The sequence below is a fragment of the Panicum virgatum genome, chromosome 6K, assembly GCF_016808335.1.
Source record: "Panicum virgatum strain AP13 chromosome 6K, P.virgatum_v5, whole genome shotgun sequence".
Lineage (NCBI taxonomy): Eukaryota > Viridiplantae > Streptophyta > Magnoliopsida > Poales > Poaceae > Panicum > Panicum virgatum.
In genome coordinates this window covers 37998829-38020284 of record NC_053141.1, presented here as the reverse complement: position 1 = coordinate 38020284, position 21456 = coordinate 37998829, and the positions used below count along the sequence as shown (strand labels likewise).

The 21456-nt window shown below is 45.9% G+C and overlaps 2 protein-coding genes across 3 annotated transcripts; both read right to left on the bottom strand.

The window, feature by feature from the left end:
• Window positions 1-2789: 2789 nt before the first annotated feature.
• LOC120713459 (alpha,alpha-trehalose-phosphate synthase [UDP-forming] 5-like) lies at window positions 2790-13648 on the bottom strand. Its single transcript, XM_039999418.1, has 4 exons — window positions 13522-13648; window positions 4743-6753; window positions 3874-4147; window positions 2790-3382 (listed from the first exon to the last, which is right to left on the bottom strand). Exons 1-4 carry the CDS (start codon window positions 13646-13648, stop codon window positions 3065-3067), a joined length of 2730 nt encoding a protein of 909 aa, XP_039855352.1. The 3' UTR covers window positions 2790-3064.
• A 2860-nt stretch (window positions 13649-16508) lies between these two features.
• On the bottom strand, window positions 16509-20541 carry LOC120712507. 2 transcript variants are annotated; one of them, XM_039998307.1, is made up of 5 exons: window positions 20232-20541; window positions 19719-19867; window positions 18331-18613; window positions 17798-17890; window positions 16509-17690 (listed from the first exon to the last, which is right to left on the bottom strand). In XM_039998307.1, exons 2-5 carry the CDS (start codon window positions 19754-19756, stop codon window positions 17631-17633), a joined length of 474 nt encoding a protein of 157 aa, XP_039854241.1. In that variant the 5' UTR covers window positions 19757-19867; window positions 20232-20541; the 3' UTR covers window positions 16509-17630. The 2 variants fall into 2 exon arrangements, with proteins under 2 accessions (XP_039854241.1, XP_039854242.1); XM_039998308.1 differs by having other exon boundaries at window positions 18331-18604.
• Window positions 20542-21456: the final 915 nt, after the last annotated feature.

Below are 21456 nucleotides of genomic sequence, written 5' to 3'. Positions count from 1 at the left end.
AGGTAAAAGCAAGAACAATGCTGTCCTGATCGCAAGAAGACGATCAGGGCAGCATGACGCTTACTTGGATGAAACCCTAGAATTAGGGGTGGCGGTGCGCCAAGAGTTGTTGTTTGCAAAACGTGATGACGTTCTCTCTTTACGAATATCATAGGGTACATATTTATAGTCCGGATACTTGGGAAACAATATAAACTAATGTGTCCATATCAGACTTTATCTCTAACTCAATCTGAACTAAATCTAAGGATACATGCCCATACGGCCTAAATGCTCACGCAGGAGCCGATTCGTAAGTCTTCTTCAATTTCTTCATTAAGCTCAACTCACTCACGGCCCATTAATTAACCATGTTAATTTTTGGCGATAACATGTAGTGGTCACAATATTCCTGAAACTCGAGTCAGTTCTTCTTGCAAGTTAAGAATGAGGATATTATCACTCATTTCTAAAGCATTAAGGATAGAAAAGTTAACTGATAAATTGTAGATTTTCTTATAATTTTACTGTTTTATCCTCTATTTACTGCCTATACATTGAACATTCAAAGCTATGATCAATTTTATGAATTATGTGATGTTGATACGCAATTATGTATTAATAATCCTTAATTAAGGTTGTAAAAAAAATTACCTTTCAAATTTTGAATACCCATTCTAAAAATCCTGGGCCCGCCCCTGACACCGTATCCTTCTTCAATCTCAGTTCGTAGTTATCGACATTTTACACGGTGCAAAATGGGATAGGGAAGCTCCCAATTCGGTCTCATAAAAAATGGTACGCGTCCCTTTCTTGTTGGGGACACACTTCTATTTAAAAACAGAAAACTGATCGGGCCTTGCGTTTCAAGCATTGACGATATGGATCGTACAAGCTCACAACTCTGAAAACGACGCTCGTTCAGTTTTTTATTTTTTAAAAAACAAAGTACACGTAAATAGCCGGAAAAAAAAGAAGCTTATTACGAATACCCCATGATAGGGAATTGTTCTCATGTGCGGCTGCTTAATTGCATGGCAAGTTAGCCAGCGACAGTTCATACGCTAACAGACAAAAGCAGCAGCAGCAGCAAAGGTTATCCACTCCATCAGCAGTTCAGCACACACGCCTTGCCGTAGCGCCCCTGTTCGCTTTTGGTGCCGTCGCTTTCGATCGGAAAGAGAAGATCTGCACCCGGAAAGCGACCTTCGTCCGGCCTCGTATTTCTCCCTCTCTCTCTTTCTCTCTGCCTTCCGTCGACAACTCGCGATGCGGTTATCGAGAGGAGAGACCCATCACACACGGCAGTGGCATGCCAGAAGGATTGTTCGTTCGTCGTTCCTAGTCCACCAACTGCTGCTGATGCAGCACCGTTGTCCTTGCAAAGCTAGCGCAGCAAGAAACCTTCCTCCCCCTTGCGACGACCTGGTATCCCACGGTTCTCCTGCAGGCATCTGGGTCCTATGATCCTATCCACACGCTCCCAAACGGGTCGAGAAACGAAAATGTCGGGATGCAGTGTATGGCACCGGTGATACAAGTCCGAGTGTATGACCGGAACTCGGTCACGTATGGACTTTAGACTTTGGCGGTGAAAAGAACGTCCGAGCTAGCCCGTCCGGTCAGTGCGGCGAGGAGACTTAGAATTCTCCGAGAATTCGGCAACCTGGAAGGCAACAGGTGCATTGCATGCCGATGGAGGAACCGGAGAATCTGGGGGGGGGGGGGGGGGGGGGGGGCGACCTTCCGTTTCGTCCATCCGGCACGCGACGGGGAAGGAGCAGGCGCCGCAGGGCACGGCACGGCAGCGGGGGAGCAAGCTCCCCGGTGGGAGTCACCGACGGCGATCGACGGACAACGACCGCGAGAGCGCGCGGGGACGGCCGTCGTCGCCGGGCTCCGCGGACATCGCGGTAGGGGCGGGGGCGAGGAGGGACGCGGGCCACGGACGACCACGCGCGGCGGGGAGCCGTGGCTTTCGGTCGAGCGGGCCCGCGGTGGACGCGCCAGCGGCGCCCCCGTCAACTGCGCCCCGGAGATCGTCGCGGATACGCCGTGTCCTTCGAAGAAACTGGCCCCTGTCAAGGACGGGGCGAGCGCCGGGCGAGCCGCGCACCGGACACGGGGTAAATGCCTAGATCACGATGACCGGCTGCCAGCACAGCAAGTCGTCACACGTGCGTACCTGATCGACGTTTCGTTATCCATGGAGTTGTGACTTGACGACGGGGGGTGTGTTTAGATGCACCAAAAACCCACCCAAAATCCAAACTTTCCATCATATCTCCATCACATCGAAACATTAAATATAGCAAATGACTCATACATGGTGTACTAAATGTAGGTAAATAAAAAAACTAATTGCATAGTTTTAATGTACGTTGCGAGACGAATCTTTTGAGCCTAGTTAGGTCATGGTAGGACAATATTTACCACAAACAAACGAAAAATGCTACAGTGTACTATAGTGTGCGATGTGACTTTTTCTACCCAATTTTGAGGGATCTAAACACTGCCGGGGTGGAGAAGCGGAATCAAGCTACTCTGACGCGACGGGGTGGCGACAGCGCTGTGCGGGCGTGGAAGCTCTGCACGCCGTGTGCAGCGGGGGGTGCACATAGTGGAAAGATTGGGGAAATCGATTGGCTGGAAGCAAAATCAAAGCACAGCAAATCTACCCTGCAGGAGATGCAACAGTTGCACTGCTAGCCTGCCACTGCTGCTATGTACAGTAAAACCCGAACTCAAGAAGCAAAAAGAGGGAAACTGTTGCTATCCAGACCAGAGTAAAGAACAATCAGCACCAGAGCTGGATCAACGAACCATGCATGATTGATTGATTACTTCGTTTTCCTTGCTATCTCTAGGAGCAAAAATAGGAAAACTTCCGCCGATTCTACAAAAAAACCTACTATAACCAGGCAAACATGACCAAGAAAGCCGATGTCATCTACGCTAACGACCGATGGATTGGTCACTTGTTAGTCTACTGGATTTTGCCTCTGCCCCAACCATTTCCTCCCCCCTGGTTACAAAATGGAATCACGAACAAAATTGCTCTAACGAGAACCGGGCAACTCTTGGCTCACTCGAAGGGGTCCTCGAACACCTGAGTTTGCAACGCTCCTCCGGGACGCGACGAGTCCATCAGGCCCTTTAGCATCTTCAGGACATCGTCCGAGTCTTCCAGGTAGTACTTGGCCAGGCTTGGCTTGTTGCCGAGTGTGCAAGCAAAGATCTCAGCAGACTCCTGGAACGCAAAGTTGCTCGAGGGCTTGGTGATTGCCGCAAACATGTCTTCGTCAGACCTGTCGTCGCCGACACATAGGATGAAATCTGGCAAGCTTCCGCGAGCGCCCATGGTTGCAATCAGATTCCGCACTGCGATTCCTTTGCCCACATCCTTCACAACAATATAATTACTCGTTAGGCAAAAAGGAGTAAAGTGGCAGTACAAAAAGTGGTAGTATTATTCATGAAGATAACTCGACCAGATCGGTAAATGCAGATAACTTGGCAGTAGTAAAACATAGGCAGCAATAAAGGCAATCTAAGTAGGCATGGCCGACGAAAATGTTATCACAACCAACACAGATTAAATGTTAAACTATGTGAAAAAGAGATATGGTAGCTGAACATGAGCTGGATAAATCTTTTCTTACAGTCAGTCTAATCTAGATGTGTTCTAGTCTGAAAGCTACACTTGACTGATCATGACATCTACCGGTGGAATTTTGAGACTTGTTCTTTTCGTCTTGGCCTGTGCATACTGGAAAGTGAAATGGCTACCCAGACCAAGATAGGATTGCGATCCCTTTTCCCGAATGATGAAAGAGTGGCATAGCAGTAGCTATCTAAAAAGCTAGCACGTGAGATTTTTAGATGCTTCCTTACCTGAGGATTAACCTCCACAATCTTATGGCCGCTTTTCACACACACGGGCTCCTTGGCAAGCACACTGAGCAGGTGGTCCTGGAGGTCTTTAGCCTGACATGATCCGAAATCCGGATCTGCTTCCTCGTAATGCCAGACTAGTGCTGTTTCTTTAGCCTCAATGTATGACCCGTCGGTTACATCAGTGTAATGCTTCATTACAGGCTCAACAAGGCTTTTCCAATCCAAGCCTATCACCAAGTTGGGTGACTCCCATGGAGAATCCCTGCTCCACCTGATAAACAAAACAGAGTTACTTCAAGAAGCAGCCAATCTTATTCCTTAATCTCCTCACAGTCACATGCGCGTAATCATTAAGTAGTAGTAGAATACAGAGAAAAGAAATGCAAGTATCATCGCATATTAGCACTACTGTGTAGAAGTTTGGACATATATAAAACTCTGCAACTATACTACTTGACAGAGCAATCCCAGTGGCCCCAGTAAAAAAAAAACCTCACTAATTTCTGCTATAACAGAAAAGGCAACTTCTGTTTGTGTATAATCAGATTTAATTTTATTTTTTTCAAGAACTGTTGTACTCTCAAACACTTATGGCAGGAAATACATTGGATGAGCTAACACCATCAATTCCATCAACAACACAATTTAAGTCTGCAGTTAGTCAAACAGAACAGTATATTTGCCTGACACCAAAACAATCAGCAATCCCATTGCTCTATAAGCTACTTGTATCGATCCAAACATAAAGCACCAAAAAATCCCCATAACTAGGCCATCTTATCCACTTGTCACTTATCAAATGCCAAAAGCAATGCAGCCACAGAGCAAACAAGGACATGCCATGAGAAAGAAACAGTAGTGTTTACCTTGTGAAGTAGCCGTGCTCTGCAGAGATCCCCAGTCTTTCACAGGGCGCAAGCCATTCAGCCAGTTCATCCTTCCCCCGCCCGCTGACTACGAAGACTGTATTCTTTGGATCTGAGCACAGTTCGTTCAGGACGCGAATCAATTCCTGGCTAGGATATCTGACGGTCACCCCCTCCGGCATCACTGTGCCATCATAGTCCAGTAAGATGAGCCTGTTGCAGGTCCGGTGGTACGATGGATTGATGTCCCCAGGCGAGAGCTTCTGGAAGTTGGGCCCAAGCACGACGATGCGGGAGCTCATGGCAAACCCAACGCTCAAGATGTTCATCGACGCGTGGTCCTCGCCCGCCCTCAGCAGGTCCTGGTCGAGCGACCGCCCCCAGTAGGCAATATCGTGCGTGATTACATACTTGTAGTGCTTCTCTTGCCGCATCTGCCGGTCGCGCACATCCAGCAACAGCGCCGACTCCATCCCATCGGCCACGTCGTCCACGTTCCACGGGTTGACGCGAACCGCGCCGCTCAGGGACGGCGAGCACCCGACGAACTCGGACAGGACGATGGCGCTCTCCCGAGGCGCGCCCGCCACGCCGCTGGCGAGCGGACCCTCCTGCCGGCACGCGGTGTAGATGTACGGTATCCTGTTGAGGCCGTCGCGCACGGCGGTGACAATGCAGATGTCCGCCGAGGTGTAGAACGCCAGCTTCTCGTGCATCGTCAAGGGGTCATCGATCAACACGATCGGATCATACCCCGGCAAGCTGAAGCGGGCATTGATCCGGTCCCGCATCGCCTTCACCTCCGCGCGAACTGCGTCGATGTCTCGCCCAGGGCTCCTCGCCGGGTTGTTGATCTGCACGAGCACCACCCGGCCGCGCAGCCCCTTCTGCGACTCCAGCAGTTTCTCCATGGCCGAGAGCTTGAGGTCAATCCCCTTGAACAGATCAATATCGTCCACGCCGAGCAACACCTTACGGCCCGCGAACTTCGCGGCGATCTCCTTGGCCTTTGCGGCTGTCTCCGGCGACGACAACACCATGCGGAGCTGGCTCATGTCGACGCCAACGGAGAGGATCTTCACGACAACCACGCGCCCGAAGTAGTCGATGCCGATGTTGCCGTGGCGGGTGTGGCTGTTGACGCCGAGCAGCCTGCAGCAGGCGGAGAGGAAGTGGCGGGCGTAATCGTAGGTGTGGAAGCCCACGAGGTCGGCGTTGAGGAGGGCGCGGAGGAGGTCCTCGCGGGCGGGGATGGCGCGGAAGACCTCCGAGGAGGGGAAGGGCGAGTGGAGGAAGAAGCCTATCCGGGCTCGCGGCGACTTGCGGCGGAGGATGGTGGGGAGCGCCCAGAGATGGTAGTCGTGGATGAAGACGAGATCCTCGTTGGGGTTGAGGAGCTCGTAGACGCGGTCGGCGTACTGCGTGTTGGCGGTGAGGTAGGCGCGGTAGAGCTCCGCCTTGAAGTTGTTGAGGCCGCCGCCGCCGCCGCCGCTGAAGGGCCCGAGCGGGAGGAGGTAGTGGAGCATCGGCCACAGGTAGTGCTTGCAGAATCCGTCGTAGAAGTTCTTGTGGAGGCCGGCACCCAGGAACACCGGGCTGCAGGAGAAGCGCTCGAGGAGATCGGCCGCGAGCTCCTCGGACGCCGGGATCGACGCGGCGGCGGAGGGGAGCGCGCCGACGAAGACCACGGGGCGCGGGAGGCCGCGGGAGAGCTGGAGCGGGAGCGCGTCGGTGTCGAGGGAGAAATCGAAGCCGTGCGGCGCGTCGGGGTTGGGCTCGGCGCGGAGGGGGAGGCGGTGGGTGACGACGACGCGGCGCGCCTCCACCGGAGACGGCGGGCGCTCGCCGTCAGAGGAGGAGGGGGAGGACATTGCTGCGGCGGGTGCGACCTGCGCAGCGCAGGGGTGCGGCCGTTTGGTTTGGGTTCTCGTGGGAATTTGGAGGGGATGGGGCCGGCCGCCGGGGTATTTGACAGCCGGGCAGCCACGCCTCGAACTCTTTTTTTTGAAGCCTGATGGCAAGATGGCAACAGATTTTTTCCAGCCTGGCCCTCCAGTTTGTTGTATTTTCAAAAATCAAACGAGGGCTGCGTGCCAGCGTGGCAGTACGATGGTTCCGTGCGAGCAGTCGTTTCTTTTGTTTCTAGAAACCATCTTTTCTTTGAAAATGAACCTAGCAAATACGATAGATGCATGTGTGTCTTTTTTTTAGCATACTAAAGTTTATAAGTAAAGAAGGTTCTAAAAATGCAAATGTTTACTTAACTTTTACGTGTCCAATGCATCCGTTACGAATCTTTTGCGCTTGCGCAACGTGATTTTTGATGCACAATCAAGTTAGACAAAAAATTCTGATAAGGCTTCTGATGCACAATCAATAGAGTAGGATGGATCAGGATTCATAGTTGGCAACGAACTGGTATTGTGTCGTCTTATGCATCCTCATTGGTTGCTAACAAAATGATTAGGATGGATTGAGCATGCTTTTCACGGGTTATGTTTGTGTATACAAGTTTTTATTAACAAAATATCAACTTCCTAGCATGTCTGCCTTACAGTTTGATCTTGTGTATGGTTCATAGTATTTGATAGATACAATAATTTAACTCATCTCCCAATGTTATCTTATAAACGCTCCATCAATATTGAAAACTATGAAGGGCCTTGTACTTTTACATGGTTGGATAACTCATCTCCCAATGAATTTTTGGAGTGAGTATATCTAACAACAAAAATTGTAATTCCAATGGGTACCATATAATGTACTGTATTGTGACCCTCGATAACATATCAAAGACTTCGCCAAATGTAGGAGGGGCGTGATTTGTGACTGTGATGCCTCACGAGAATCGAGTTAACGTATAGTTACATTGCTTCTCAATAACTCATAAGAACCATAGTGCCACATTATCATGATCGCTACCTCGTGACGCATACACCGTGCAATAAGGTACCTCATATTTTTAGGCTTCTTATTGTCACCAAAAGCTAGTAAAATAATCACTTACTCCACCTAGTATGTCTCAAAACCAATGGCTCTTATGTGTTCATTTTTACAAATTGTTGTTTATACATATTCGGTTAACAAGAGCCGCTTATGAGATCAATAGATGATAGAAATTCATGTTCTAATATTGTTCTATGTATTTTTTCCCATGTGATATACTGGATATTTAAAGGGTTTCCCTGCAAGAAACTACTAATATACTTGATTTCAAGTGCCTCTCTATGTGATGTCTTTAGGCACAAAAAAAAATCAAACGCACCATTATCAACTCAGGTTTTAACCTAGAACACTCATAATTTATCAAATCATTTGAGTACACATGTGTTTCCTGGGTTTGTGAAATGTAAAAGGGGGTCACGACCTTTCGTGAGTGTCAAAAATGGATATTCACAAGATTATTTTGAGAAAGACCACGGAGCAAAATGCTATAAAAAATGTAAGGGCCAATTTCAAATTTCGCAATAGCTTCAGGGGTGGCCATGTAATCATCTCCAGAGGGTGCGCTGGGCCGCTGGCTTATCCATATCAGAAAATGGATTTCCGTAATTGCCCCTCCTGCTCGGCATCATGTTCAGCAACAGATACTGTTTATATTGTTACCATGTTTGCCTTCCATAAATCGTGTTTTCTGATTCGTTTTGTTTTCTTCTGCAACTATGCTTAGCACTGCGATAGTCCTAGGATCTACTCCTATTGTCCACGGTGATTCAGTTTCAGTTTCACACGCAAGAGAGCTCCTTCCCTTCCTCCGCCAAAAAAAGAAGTAAATCGCAGGAAAGATAAACAGGTAGTAAATCTCGGTGCGTACTTGGGGAGAGTTAAATCTCGCGATGATCGTTGTACGGCAGTTTATATACCAGTAACGAAGGATCTCAGTAAACTGGGTAGGTTATCGATCCGAGTCTTAAGGGTGCGCTGCGTGTCTCATCCAGGAGGAGAAGGTACAGATTTCCGTACGGTTATAGAAGGAGATGTTAATGGGTGGTTTAATTTCCGTGTGGTAATTCTCTCCTGGTGATCTGCATCATTTGCGATTGGCTCATGTTTCCTACCGTGTCAAGTACTACCGGGACAAAAAAAGGCGCCGCTCGCGTCCGTGTTTTGGGCATGTTTGGCAACGTCAGAGGTAAAAAGGGTCGAGCACGCCGTTGGTGCCTACACGAGCGGTCGTTCTAGCTACTGTTCCTCAAAAGGGAATTTCTTTGTGGTGCCATTTCGCCGGGCCTTGGATGGGAATGATTGATCTGATCTTTGCCCCCCGTCTATTTCTGGGCAGGCACACGAGCTACGCTGTTCTCTGAAGTTTCTTTCTGAAACGGCAAATCGGCAGGCAGATAGGTAATCGGATAATGCGATGGGGATGGGGTTCCGATCGGGGAGGGGAGGGGAGGAATGGCAGCAGGCATCGGTTGCCCAGAAAACGTGCCAGGCCCGCGTTAATGTGAGATTAATAAGCGGATAGGCAGGAACGGATAATCCTCGGTTGATAGGTTCTAGGAAAAAAAAGGGGCAGTTAGCACGCACGACGTGATGAACCAACGGGCCGGGTGAAAGGAGGAGATACGAAACGCATGCACTGCGCCCTCCGGAGCGGCGGTGCACGACTCGCACAAGTTCCCTTGGGCAATGCACTGCGTGATCAAGAAACGTTTTGCCAAGGAACCGACTAGTAGGAGGTAGCGACGACCGTTCCGCGTTGGATTTCTTCTTGTCAAAGCAAACAACGTAGTACTACGATGCCAATGCCGAAGAAGAAACACGTGACAAGCAAGTTTAAACAACTGCCGAGGAAACATCTCGCCCAGCGTGCCGGCTTCCAAGAAACAGCGGGGCTCAGAACGAGCCGCGTGTAGGCAGGCAGGCGGGCGTCAACGGCAACGTTTCGGCCGCAACCTGCGACGACTCGGCCCGATCAACCCGGCCCCCACCCCGAATCCGGCCGGGCCAACGGCTAAGTGGCCAACCCCGCCCGACCACATCATCCTGCTGGAGACTTGGGGTTGGACTGGACCCACCCAACCAGCCGGGGCGGGGCGCAGGCCGACACACCCCGCACGAGCTGGGAGTTCCCAGACGCGGCTGGCGGCTCTGCGACCCGCGCACCCGCCGCTCGGTCGGTCTCGGCAGATCCCAGCTGGCCCCAGCGCCCGCTCCGCTCCGCTCGGCGGAGGGCGGCGGCTGCGCGCGTGTTCTGCGAGACTGAGATCGTCCACGCCTCGAACTCGGAGTCGGGGCGGCTGCCCAAGCAAAAAGCACGGGCACTTTTCGCCGCCGCAGCCACGCGGCCGAAGCGTCGTGTTGGGCGGTGGCGGCGCTGCACGCCAAGCGCGCGCCGGCCGGGCTCGCGGCAGCGGCAGCGGCAGCGGCGCACCGCGTCCACGCCGATCGGGCGCCCGGCGCAGTATCCCGTGGCGATCTGCCTGCCGGCGGCCCCGGGCTTCTCGCTTTCTCGGCCGCCGCACCGTGCGTCCGATTCAGTGGCTCGCGGCCGACCGGGCTTGGTATTTAAAGGAGGAGGGAGGCGAGCGAGCGGACGGCTCGGCGCCCCGGCCACGGCCACGCTGGACCAGCCAGCGGTGGCCGGCGTGGTGCGCCGCCGCTGCTGCCCAACGAGAGGGCGAGCAGGCAGGGGAGAAGACAGAGGCAGAGGCTGACGCGTGGGCCCGGGCGAGAAAAAAAGGTGCAAGTTTGAAAATCGAAACGAAGGTGTTCCCGGACTAAAAAATTTATGAAACTTTTTCTGGAGGAAGATAAAATCACCAAGAACACTTTCCAACAAGAATCACCCAAAAAGCTTTTGTAGTTTGGTTGCAGAAAAAAGAACAAAAAGACTGTTTTTGAAATTTCCAAGAATTTTGTAGCTCGGTTTAAAGGTAGTAAAATCCTACAAAAATATTTTAAATCCAACATTTGAAATCTAGTATTTGAATAAAAATTTTGGAGCCATAGTTGCATAACAAAAATTGAACTTACTTTACAAGCATACATTCGAACAAGACACAAAAATTAATCAAACATATGCAAACATGTGCACATGATGCTTCATTATGCATTAATGATGCTCATGATGATATTACTTAAATTTTAATCACGTTTAAAAATTTTGGGTCGTGATAATCTCCTCCCTTAAGAAAATCTCATCCCGAGATTTTGTAGGTAGAAAGAAATGGATAAAGCTTCAATGGATTGAGGTCATTTTCATCTAGACAAGAAAAAAAATCAAGGGGTGCAGTGGTGTGGTGGTGTAGAATATTTATAGAGCTTTGAGTCGATTGTGTACGCATATAAGGAAAATGAACTGGAGATTACGTTCTTATAAAGAAAGCATGATGTCATGTGGAGAGCTATCTAAATTTTTGTGATGGTGGTTGTGGACACATATGAGAGAATAGAAAGATGAACTTCATTAAGAGAGTGGATTATTTTTGGGACGAAAGGGTGAGAAAATTGTCACATATATATTTCAACAAGTATTATAAATGTATTAATGCATGCATGCAAAATGCAAGTGCAATATGACGTCTCCTCACTCCATTTCACACAACAACATAGGTTCAACACATCACACAAAGAGCACGCCCTAACGTCCTAACACTCACTCACGACCCAAAATAACTGCATTGCCCAAAGGCGCTACAATCCTCCTACTAGCACTTGGGACAATGGGTGGCTCCCATCCTCTCATCTCCCTTAGATGGCTTAAGGCATAAAAGGTTCCTTGGATCCTCTCATCGGAAGGTAGGCGTAAGGGTTCTTCTAAGCTCTCGATGCTCTTGATGAAGTTGAGTTATTGCTTGACGATCCACCTCTTGAATGGCTATGTCCGGTGAAGTTCCTCTTGCTTGAAAGTTGTAGGCTTTTGATCTAACCACCATTCTCACTTCACGATGGAGAACCGCCATGTGGAACTCAAATATAGTGTGCCTTCTCAACATCCCATGGAAAAGTGTGAGAAAATAAACCATGTCCGAAGCATGACTCGCTATGGTCAAGGTGAACTAGGGGTCATATACTCATGAAGAAAAGAGGGGTTAAGCATATTTTGATTTAAACAAGTGAAGTAATAGAGAGGGAATAGCTCTAGGATAAAGGAAGAAGGATAGAAATTGACCTTAAGTTCAAGTTTTAACAAAAAGAAATCTTAGTTCAAGTGATCAAATTTTATTTTACTCTCACCCCACTACACAAATTTTAAGTTCACTCCATGGAAACCTCGGCTCTGATACCCTTGTAAGACCCGCCCAATTTGACACCATTTTAAGCAAATCGCCGGCCATCATTCTTAAGATGAGAGCTACCACATGTTGGCCTAAGAGCGTGCCACGTGCTAATCCACATCTAAAGACTTCGACAATCGACACGTCATTCACTTAAAATGGTATCAAATCCGGTAGTCCCGGTATGTGCTCCACAATATGTCCAAGATCAAGCACAATACCATTTACAAAAGATACATCACCAAAAAACCATAAAGAGCAATTTTAAACATAAAGGAGTACAACAATTAATTATTACAAGTACAACAATTAATTATTACAAGTTCATCATAGGAGGGTTCAAATTACAAGCCTTGGGCTCACGAATGATATAAAGGATAAATAAAATTAAAGTTTATTAGTGCTTCAACATGCTCTCACAAAAGATAAACTATGCAACAGATAAATCGATAAAAGCGTAACAAGCAATGACATCTTGCTCAAGGGCACCATTGCGGCCACACCAACCGAACACAACTTCCGGCTCACCTGCAACTTAGTTTAAAAAGCAAGGTGAGTACAAAAGGTACTTGCAAAGTCTTATGCAATTTAAATAAACAAGGAGTATGCAAGGGCTCAAACAATGAGGCTTTGAGGTTAAGTAATTATTGCATAAGCGTTAGCTTTTTAAACCAACATCTAGCTCTCTAGCAAAATTAATTATGTTGCCCAACCCACAACTCAAGTTTTAGTTGATTATGAGTAAACCAAGTAATTGACCATAGAAGTGCCATGAACCATATACCACCATCAACCGAAACCTTCTACGAAGAGTTCAACGGATAAAGAGTTTGCTCATAACCGAGAGCGCGGCAATTCGAATTGATTTAAACTTTGCAAGGGTATACTACTTTACCCACACGACGTAAGGACCATGTGGCTCACCCAACGGGCCAAGTTGGATAAGGGGGTACTCGCGTCAACCGTTCCCAACAAGGCTCAACCCTTGAACATCACGCCTGGCTTATGCGGAGAGCCACCTAGGTCCACCGGGGACACCCCTAGGCCTCTCTACATAGCACCCTTGGCCACGTATATAAGACCGTGCATCAAAGACCAAGTCTAGAAGGTATTTGGCTCATCCTTTCTATTATTTTGGATATGTGGTAGCACGATAAGTTGCTCAAAACCGACGTCATCCACGGACTGTCCTTAATCGATCCAAGCGGACTATGCCCGTGACTTCATTCTCTAGGCCCTACCATTCCGCCCGGACCACGAAACTACTCTTCCAAACCAACATGACTCAAGCCGAACAAGTGTGATCAAAGATAACCGGATAAGTGTGATGACTCTTGACCAACCTTTCCTATCAAGTGGTAAAGTACTCTAAGCATGGCTAAGCATCTATTCAAGTTAAGTAATTCACTAACTAACAAGTGATAAGGATAAGGATAAACAAATCAAGAAAGGGCAATGCATAAAAGTAGGTACAAGAATGCAATAAATAACATACTAAATATATAACCTAATAATACCCAAATGAGGTAACTAAATTGCATCAATTTAAATGGTACAAGGGATCATGGTTAGCTGCTTGTCTTGGTTTTCTTCAGGGTCAACAACCAACTCAACACCGGGCTCGGGCTCAACGAACTCGGTGGACTCGACGGTCTCGCTCTCCGGTGTCTCGGTCACTATCATGCATGAATGAGATGTATGCATTAGAATGATGCCATAGTTGGTTTATGAATTATATGACATGAATAATGAATGGCACACATGTGATGATGCACAATTGTACACATGCGATGACAACCGATTACTAATTAACATGCGAGCAAGGAACTAAAGCGAGAATTTAAAAAAGAACTATTACAGCAAACATAAATCATGAATTAAATTGAGCACGCATAGAACATTACAAGGAACCCATGAAACTTGGATTTGCAGCAAAAACATTTTTCTAGATTTAACCATAAATATATCAATTTTCAGTCACTCTAAGCAAGATAAATCAAAAAAGGACATGCAAACTTAACTGAACAAATCTAAGAAAATTACCACAGATACTAGGCATGAATACAAAGCTAACAAAACTAGTTTCACTATTTTATCACTTTCCAGCAAAAAGTTATACATTAAACTATTTTCAGAAAGAGCATAAGAAATCACACTAAAACTTTAACAAGCAGCAGGGAAACATTAAAACAAGTTGTACTACTGGAAAGAGAACTTCACAAGGAATCTAACAAAATTTGGTATGGCATTTTCAGAGCAGTACACAATTAACTAAGCATTTATCTCACTTTTGCAACATTAAATAGTAAATAAATCAACAGCAAGGTAACATATAAAATAATATTTTTTCAGAGTAGATCTAAGCATTACCAACCAAACAAAATAAGTTTCACTATTTTTGGATCTATATTTATTTTACTACGATTTTTGCAAACTCAACACACACAAGTACAACAAGGAATTGTTTTTAGCTTAGAAAATGTCTATATCACCCCCTCACCTATAAGGGTTGGACTACATAACCCTTCAAACTATGAAATAGTCTATATCACCTCCTGAACTTTCCAAAACTGGTCAAATTGCCCCTTAAAATAATTTTGAGAAATCATAGTAAATCACAGAAAAATTATAAGATAGAAAATCTAATTATGTTGGACTCCAAATGAGTAGATCTACACAATGAACATATAATATGGTATGCTTTAGTATATTTTTTTGCTATAGCTTTAGATCTATGTTTTTCTTCATAGCTGTAAAAAATTGTACTAAAGCATACCATATTATATGTTCATTGTATAGATCTACTCATTTGGAGTCTAACACAATTTGATTTTTTTATTTTATGATTTTTCTGTGATTTACTATGATTTTTCAAAACTGATTTAGGGGGTAATTTGACCGGTTTTGGAAAGTTCAGGGGGTGATATAGACCGTTTCATAGTTGGGGGGGTTATGTAGTCCACCCCCATAGGTGAGGGGGTGATATAGACTTTTTCCTTTTTAGCTTCCACTGTTCATCTTCTCCACCAGAACACGCATGAGATGACCAGCAAGCTGCCATGCGTAGCGGCGCAAGTAGAGGAGCATTAGGGCACGCGCACAAGGGAGGGGAGTGGCTGGCGAACCTCACCGGCGACACAGGCTGCAGGGAACGGCGGCGAAGGGGGCGGCACAACGAGGACAGGCGGCGCCGACGGGAGAGCTCCGCCGGGAAGCCCTGCACGGCAAGGGAAACGACAGGATTAAGGTCGGAATGGGTTGAGGAGGGCTAGGGGAGGCCGTGGCTGCGAGGAATCGAGGGGAAACTCACCGGAGAGAATGAATTGAAGCTTGCCGGCGGCAACAATGGATGCGGCGGCGGCTGCAATGGGGAACAAGGGAGTGAGGGCTAGGGTTTTGGGGGGGGGGGGGGCGGCCGGGCTTGGTATTTAAAGAAGGAGGGAGGCGAGCGAGCGGATGGCTCGGCGCCCCGGCCACGGCCACGCTGGACCAGCCAGCGGTGTCCGGCGTGGTGCGCCGCCCCTGCTGGCCAACGAGAGGGCGAGCAGGCAGGGGAGAAGAGAGAGGCAGAGGCTGACGCGTGGGCCCGAGCGAGAAAAAAAAGGTGCAAGTTTGAAAATCTAAACGAAGGTGTTCCCGGGCTAAAAAAATTATGAAACTTTTTTTGGAGGAAGATAAAATCACCAAGAACACTTTCCAACAAGAATCACTCGAAAAACTTTTGTAGTTTGATTGCAGGAAAAAGAACAAAAAGTCTATTTTTGAAATTTCCAAGAATTTTTTAACTCCGTTTAAAGGTCGTAAAATCCTACAAAAGTATTTTAAATCTAACATTTGAAATCTAGTATTTGAATAAAAATTTTGGAGCCATAGTTGCATAACAAAAATTGAACTTACTTCACAAGCATACATTCAAACAAGACACAAAAATTAATCAAACATATGCAAACATGTGCACATGATGCTTCATTATGCATTAATAATGCTCATGATGATATTACTTAAATTTTAATCATGTTTAAAAATTTTGGGTTGTGACATGGGTGGTCCCTCAACCGTCATGATCTCATGGATCCCTTCGCTACTTTTTCATTGCCACTGCCGTGCGTGCGTTTTAGGGGCATTTGAAGTGCTATAGTTTAGTCAAGGTGGGCTAGTGGAAGTAAAGAGGAGAGCTAATCATGCGCTAGTGGGCTCTAGCTAACGGTCAATTAGCCATCATATATGTAACTAGTAGGGTGCACGTGCCCGGTACGTGTTTTAAAGAACAATTATTTAAAAATAACTGGATTGTATCAAACACCTACTAAAAATTTAAAAATATTTATAAATTTCATAGCAATCGAATCTAATATAAACTAATAAATGAATTCATACCACCACTTACAGTTATGAAAAAGTAGTTAGTAGCACAAATAAATAAGAATCAATTGAATAATAAAAAATTATATCGCCACTGCAAGGTTTTGTATCCAAGGACATCCAAACAAAATTAAGAAATGTTAATATAGCCAGAAAATATTACTAAACCATAGAAAATATCTTGATGAAACACACTTGGATCACAACATCAAGATCCCTTTGTATTATCAGACACCAGTCTACTGAAAGAACAAATTCATGCACACTACGTTCAACATGGATTGCTCAAACCTTTACTTACATTTACAGAACTAAGTTAGCTCTGATAAATAACACGTGAACATATGTTAACTAAAATACAATAAAGCTTGTCTTTATATTGCCTTGGAAAGCCATTTCTTCCTTAAATCCAGAATAATTTGCTACCTTTGTCGTCGTTGCTTCCAGGTTGTACAATTCCTTAATAAAGAGTTCAAGAAGAGTAATGGTAAGTTATCCTTAACTCGATCCACTCCTGATGTTTCATTTGCAAGTAATCTGGACCCTAACCTTAATTGCTTGTGCCCTTGGCTCAATTTTCATTTAACAGCCTAGAAACTGCTATATGGATGTTGACAAAAAAATAGCAATATAGCACGACCAAAATCAAGATTAAAATTGAAGTTGTCAGGAAGATCCACTCCTTGTTGTATCCAAAATTTCTGTTGAAACCTTAAATACCTATGCCAAAATTTGTGCTGAAATAATATAATGAAGTGCTAGGATCAGCACTCAAGCTAGTGCATCTTAAATATGAGTGTATGACAGGAAGACATGCAGGCCAGCCAACTTATGCAGCTTTCCAAACAATTGGCAGAAATATCTTTTTCTCTTTATGCCTACAATAACAAATAAGTCACCTCCATGATACATAAAGCTACATTAGTTACTTGTTTACTAAAACTGCTGCAAATTAAAAGGCAAACAAACGATAGCATCTTCTTTCATATCTAGTCCATTTTCCTGTAAAGAATTGAGTTCCCAACATAGAGCAAAAAGGGCTCAAGTAGGTGCGGAGCGGGTCGGTCGTATCACACCTTGTCATGCATCCCCACATTTGAGCATAAAAAATTATGTCAAGCAGCGCAACATTAAATAAAGAATGTTGCCAAAAGAGGGTAACTAAAAATTCAGTAATCAGTAAATATATCTAGCAAAGCTGTCATGCATGTTTTGAAGTAAGAAACAATTTAGTCATGTATGATACTGAAAAGGAGAAAGAATCCATTGTCATGTGTGAATCCTTGGAACGCAAGTTTTCTTGTCAGATATATCTTAGACATATCCATATCATTGTCGGCAAGTGCTCGAGTTCATCCTTGACCTATGAAAGAACAAGCCACATAAAAAAAAAAACAGATCGCTGAATGATTAAATATAACAGCAGTCACTTCAAACTTTTCAACCAAGAACAGGATCCCTGCTTCCTACCTTCTGCACACGCCCTGACAACGCGACCAGACGGTTCTTGATGTGCAAAACCAAGCCATCCAAATCCAAAATTTCAGCTGGACCACCAACATCCTGGTAGCAGAAACCCGAAGCACAAAATTGAGAAGACAAAATCCCTATCCCACGAGCTCCAAATCCAAGTCACGCTAATGTGACATTTGAACTGAACCTTCACCAATGCAATTCATATGACAGAAACCAAAAGCACAAAACCAAGGAACCCAAATTTCTATCCAATGAGCTCCACTACCATTTGAATGCGAAATTTGTAATGGACATTCAGCCACAATACCCGACTAAAAGAAACAGAAATCCCAATCCCTTTCGAAACAATAGACCCCCCAAATCCTCCCCTAAAACGCAAAAGCTTGCACCCTCCAATCTTGACTATTTGCAAGCACACGAGCAAAATCCAAATACAATCCAAGCGCCAATGATTCATAACACACGCTCAACCCACGAGCAAACTCGACCAAGAGGTCTGGGAGGGGAATGGAGGGAGACTGCCGTACCGTGGCCTCCATGATGGCCTTGAGCCATAGGAGCGCAGCGACACCATCCTCTTTGGCGGCGTCGAGCCCAGCGGCAAGAGCCGCCGCCGCTCCACCGCTAACACCCACGCCGATGCCAGCTGCGCGTCTGTCGCCGCCTCCCTCGCCGCTGCTCGCAGCCGGCTTAGCGCACAGCAGCTCGCTGCCCTCGGCGCCATGCCACGGCCGCGCATGGCTCCGCTCTGCTGCTCCACGCCTTGCCGAGCGCCAGAGCACAAAAGCACCACTGCAATTCCTATTACATCTTGGTCGCAACCAAGATGTAACAAATGTTAGTTTTGCTTTTTCTCATCTACCTGCATGGCAACATGCTTAGGTTTTTTCTGATCAAACTCATAATGTTAAGAATAATCCTACAACTTAAACAATGGCATGGCCCATCTCCATGATCACGATTCCCAGGTCCCATCTCTTTATCACTTACCCAGGAGATGAAAAGGGTGTACATTATGATACAAGAACACTCAAAATGTAGATGAACTAAATCTTAGCCTTGCTGCAGCTGCTTTTATACACTTCCTCTAATCTTTTAACACCTCAGGGACAAATGATTAAGTACACTATAAATGAAAGTAAGATATCAGCTTTTCATTATTCATTGCCTTCATATCTTACAACAAAAAAAAATCAGACATATCCATGTAACTGTCTCCAGAAACATCACCAGATTTGATAACTAATGCGTGCCAACCATCAAATAAAATTATTCTGAAAGTTAAAGAAGGTTCTGCTAGATATGGATGTATGCATATGTCATTCATAAACACATTTGACGCTATATCTCACCCAATTCTCCAAATAGTTAAGTATAAATTATGAAACAAACTGTAAGGAAACACTACCGCATTTTCCCTAAAATGTAGCCACAATCAATTGATATATCCTTCATCTCAACTACTCCATTCCGCCATTTGATGCTCTCTCTAGGCATGAGAAAACATCCTTTCAACTTCCAAGAACAGAATTTTCTGGATTCCTACCAAATCCATATAGACTTGATCATTTACCAAACCCTATCACCAATGCCAAATATAGCAGTATCATTAACTTTTAACTATTTCCTACACTCTATGGCCTTCCTTGTTTTAACCACTACACAGCATTTACTTTTGTTTTTGTTTTTTCTTTTCTCAAGGTGGACCCTCCACAAATTTTGTGAACTATACATGCCCTTCCCACATATAGGAAATCCAAATAGAGATGTTAATACAAGTGTGTTGGAAAAGGGTAAGAGTCTCCAAAAGATAAGAATTAGGGTACGGCAATGTAGAAATGCAACGTGTTATTCATTATGATGGTCTTATTTCCAGTGCAAAAAGGAATTTAGGTTGCAAATGGATCATACACACCTTTCTGGGAAACTGCTTCTGTTGAGATTGGTCTCCATCTCTGCACAGGAGGCTTTCTCTTGTTGTGGGTTGCCAGAATATTTGGTCCTCCTTGTGCTCCTTCAATCACGATTCACGAATGAGGCCAACTAATTTTGACCAACTGATCCCTGCAATGTCAAAAGAACTAACTTAGCGAAACATCAAGCATGAAGTGGGAAAATACAAAGGATGAGAACTTGAGGTCGCAACATATAAACCACTGAATGGAAAGTTCAGATGTTAGAACGATTCAGTACAGAGACCGAAGATTTTCAGGTCTACAAAGTTGTTGTTTAGGTAGGCACTCATAATTCTGCTACTTAAACTGGCATGCCCAACGAATTCACTGATAACCGGGCCTAAGCAAACAATCTGGAAGCAATAAAATCTGTCGAGTGATAATGAGACCTCGCTATTACAAATCCAGTACAGAAATTAACAGCGCTATGCTTGCATGGGTAAAGAAAAGAAATTGGGAGTAGAGCGATTAACCTGGTGGAAGTATCGAAGGGGCGGCCCAGAGGCAACCGACGCGTGGGACCAGGTGTTCAGATGAAGATGTCATGCGGGATTGGGTGTTGAGATGAACCTGCTGCTTGGGCGCTGCAGCCGGAATGGATGGGAGCGCCGCCCATCGTCATGCCTGCGTCCACGCCCATCCATGTCCAGGAAGGATTGGAGTGCCCCGAACCCCCTACTTGTTGTCCATGCGTCGTCGCCGAGGTGGATGGGGACACACCTCCGCCATGTAATCCTGGCCACGATGCATTCCAACGCGTCGGTTGGGGGTGAGGAGGTTGGCGTGCTGCACCGACGACAATTATATCAACGAATCATCAACAATCAAGAGAAACAAACCTTCTGTTTAGTATGGTCAGGCTGGTATGGAACACGATTCACTCAACCTCGTTGTATGTAGAAACATTATTTACATATCTAACTAACTGCAGAGCAAGAGTAATGACAAACCTTTATGGAGATGCAACTCCCCTGGACACTGCTTAGCAGCAGGCTTTTCCATTTCCAGTTGATTCCTATCATTCCTCTAGCCTTTTATCTTAAAAAGGTTTACATTTTGCCTACAAAAGAACTAACATGTGTTGACGCTCACTAACGAACATTTCCAGACGTCAACTTGATCAGAAAATCATGAGAGTTTGTATTTCTTACACGCATACTTATCCAATAAAGTTCTTAAATCACACTTTACCTTTTAGAAAATGCAAGTTGTGTTTTCAAGCTAATATGCAGGTTACAAGCAAACTTTGGGCTGACACAAAATCACAGAAAATAACAGAGTACCGATTCATACTCAAATGGACCAAGTGAAGCCCAAGAACTGAAGCAAACCCAGCTGGGGTAGGCCGTGCCTCAACTTTAGAACAAGGAGAGACCAAGACAAGCCTACTCCAAAAAGTTGGGGGCGGTTGGCGGCCCGGGCAGGCCGACCGACCTACCTAGTCGGCCGGCCAGGCCCGTGGGCCCCACCGTCTCAATCAAGCCACGTGGCGCTTCCCTGTTGGCTCACAATGTCGGTTTGGGGTAGAGAATAGAACACACATACACACACCACACACCTCTTCCTCTCTTGCATTCCTTGTATAGTCTTTAGGCTTAGTGGAGTTTAGGAGAAGTCTAGGAGTCATCGAGTCGCCGGAGTTGCTCGAGAGTCTGACTTTTACCTTGATCCCGGCCTAAAGTAACTTTTATTCTTTTA

What these genes read in the sequence shown, in the direction of transcription:
- LOC120712507 (XM_039998307.1), bottom strand. Translation starts at nt 19,756, where the DNA reads ATGGAGACCAATCTCAACAGAAGCAGTTTCCCAGAAAG. An exon ending in AGGCCATCATGGAGGCCACG is followed by an intron (nt 17,891 to 18,330) that starts GTACGGCAGTCT and finishes TTCTGCTACCAG; the next exon opens with GATGTTGGTGGTCCAGCTGA. An exon ending in TGTCAGGGCGTGTGCAGAAG is followed by an intron (nt 17,691 to 17,797) that starts GTAGGAAGCAGG and finishes GTTCTTTCATAG; the next exon opens with GTCAAGGATGAACTCGAGCA.
- LOC120713459 (XM_039999418.1), bottom strand. Translation starts at nt 13,648, where the DNA reads ATGATAGTGACCGAGACACCGGAGAGCGAGACCGTCGAGTCCACCGAG. An exon ending in GCAGCTAACCATGATCCCTT is followed by an intron (nt 6,754 to 13,521) that starts GTACCATTTAAA and finishes TCTTGCCATCAG; the next exon opens with GCTTCAAAAAAAAGAGTTCG. An exon ending in GAGCACGGCTACTTCACAAG is followed by an intron (nt 4,148 to 4,742) that starts GTAAACACTACT and finishes TTTGTTTATCAG; the next exon opens with GTGGAGCAGGGATTCTCCAT.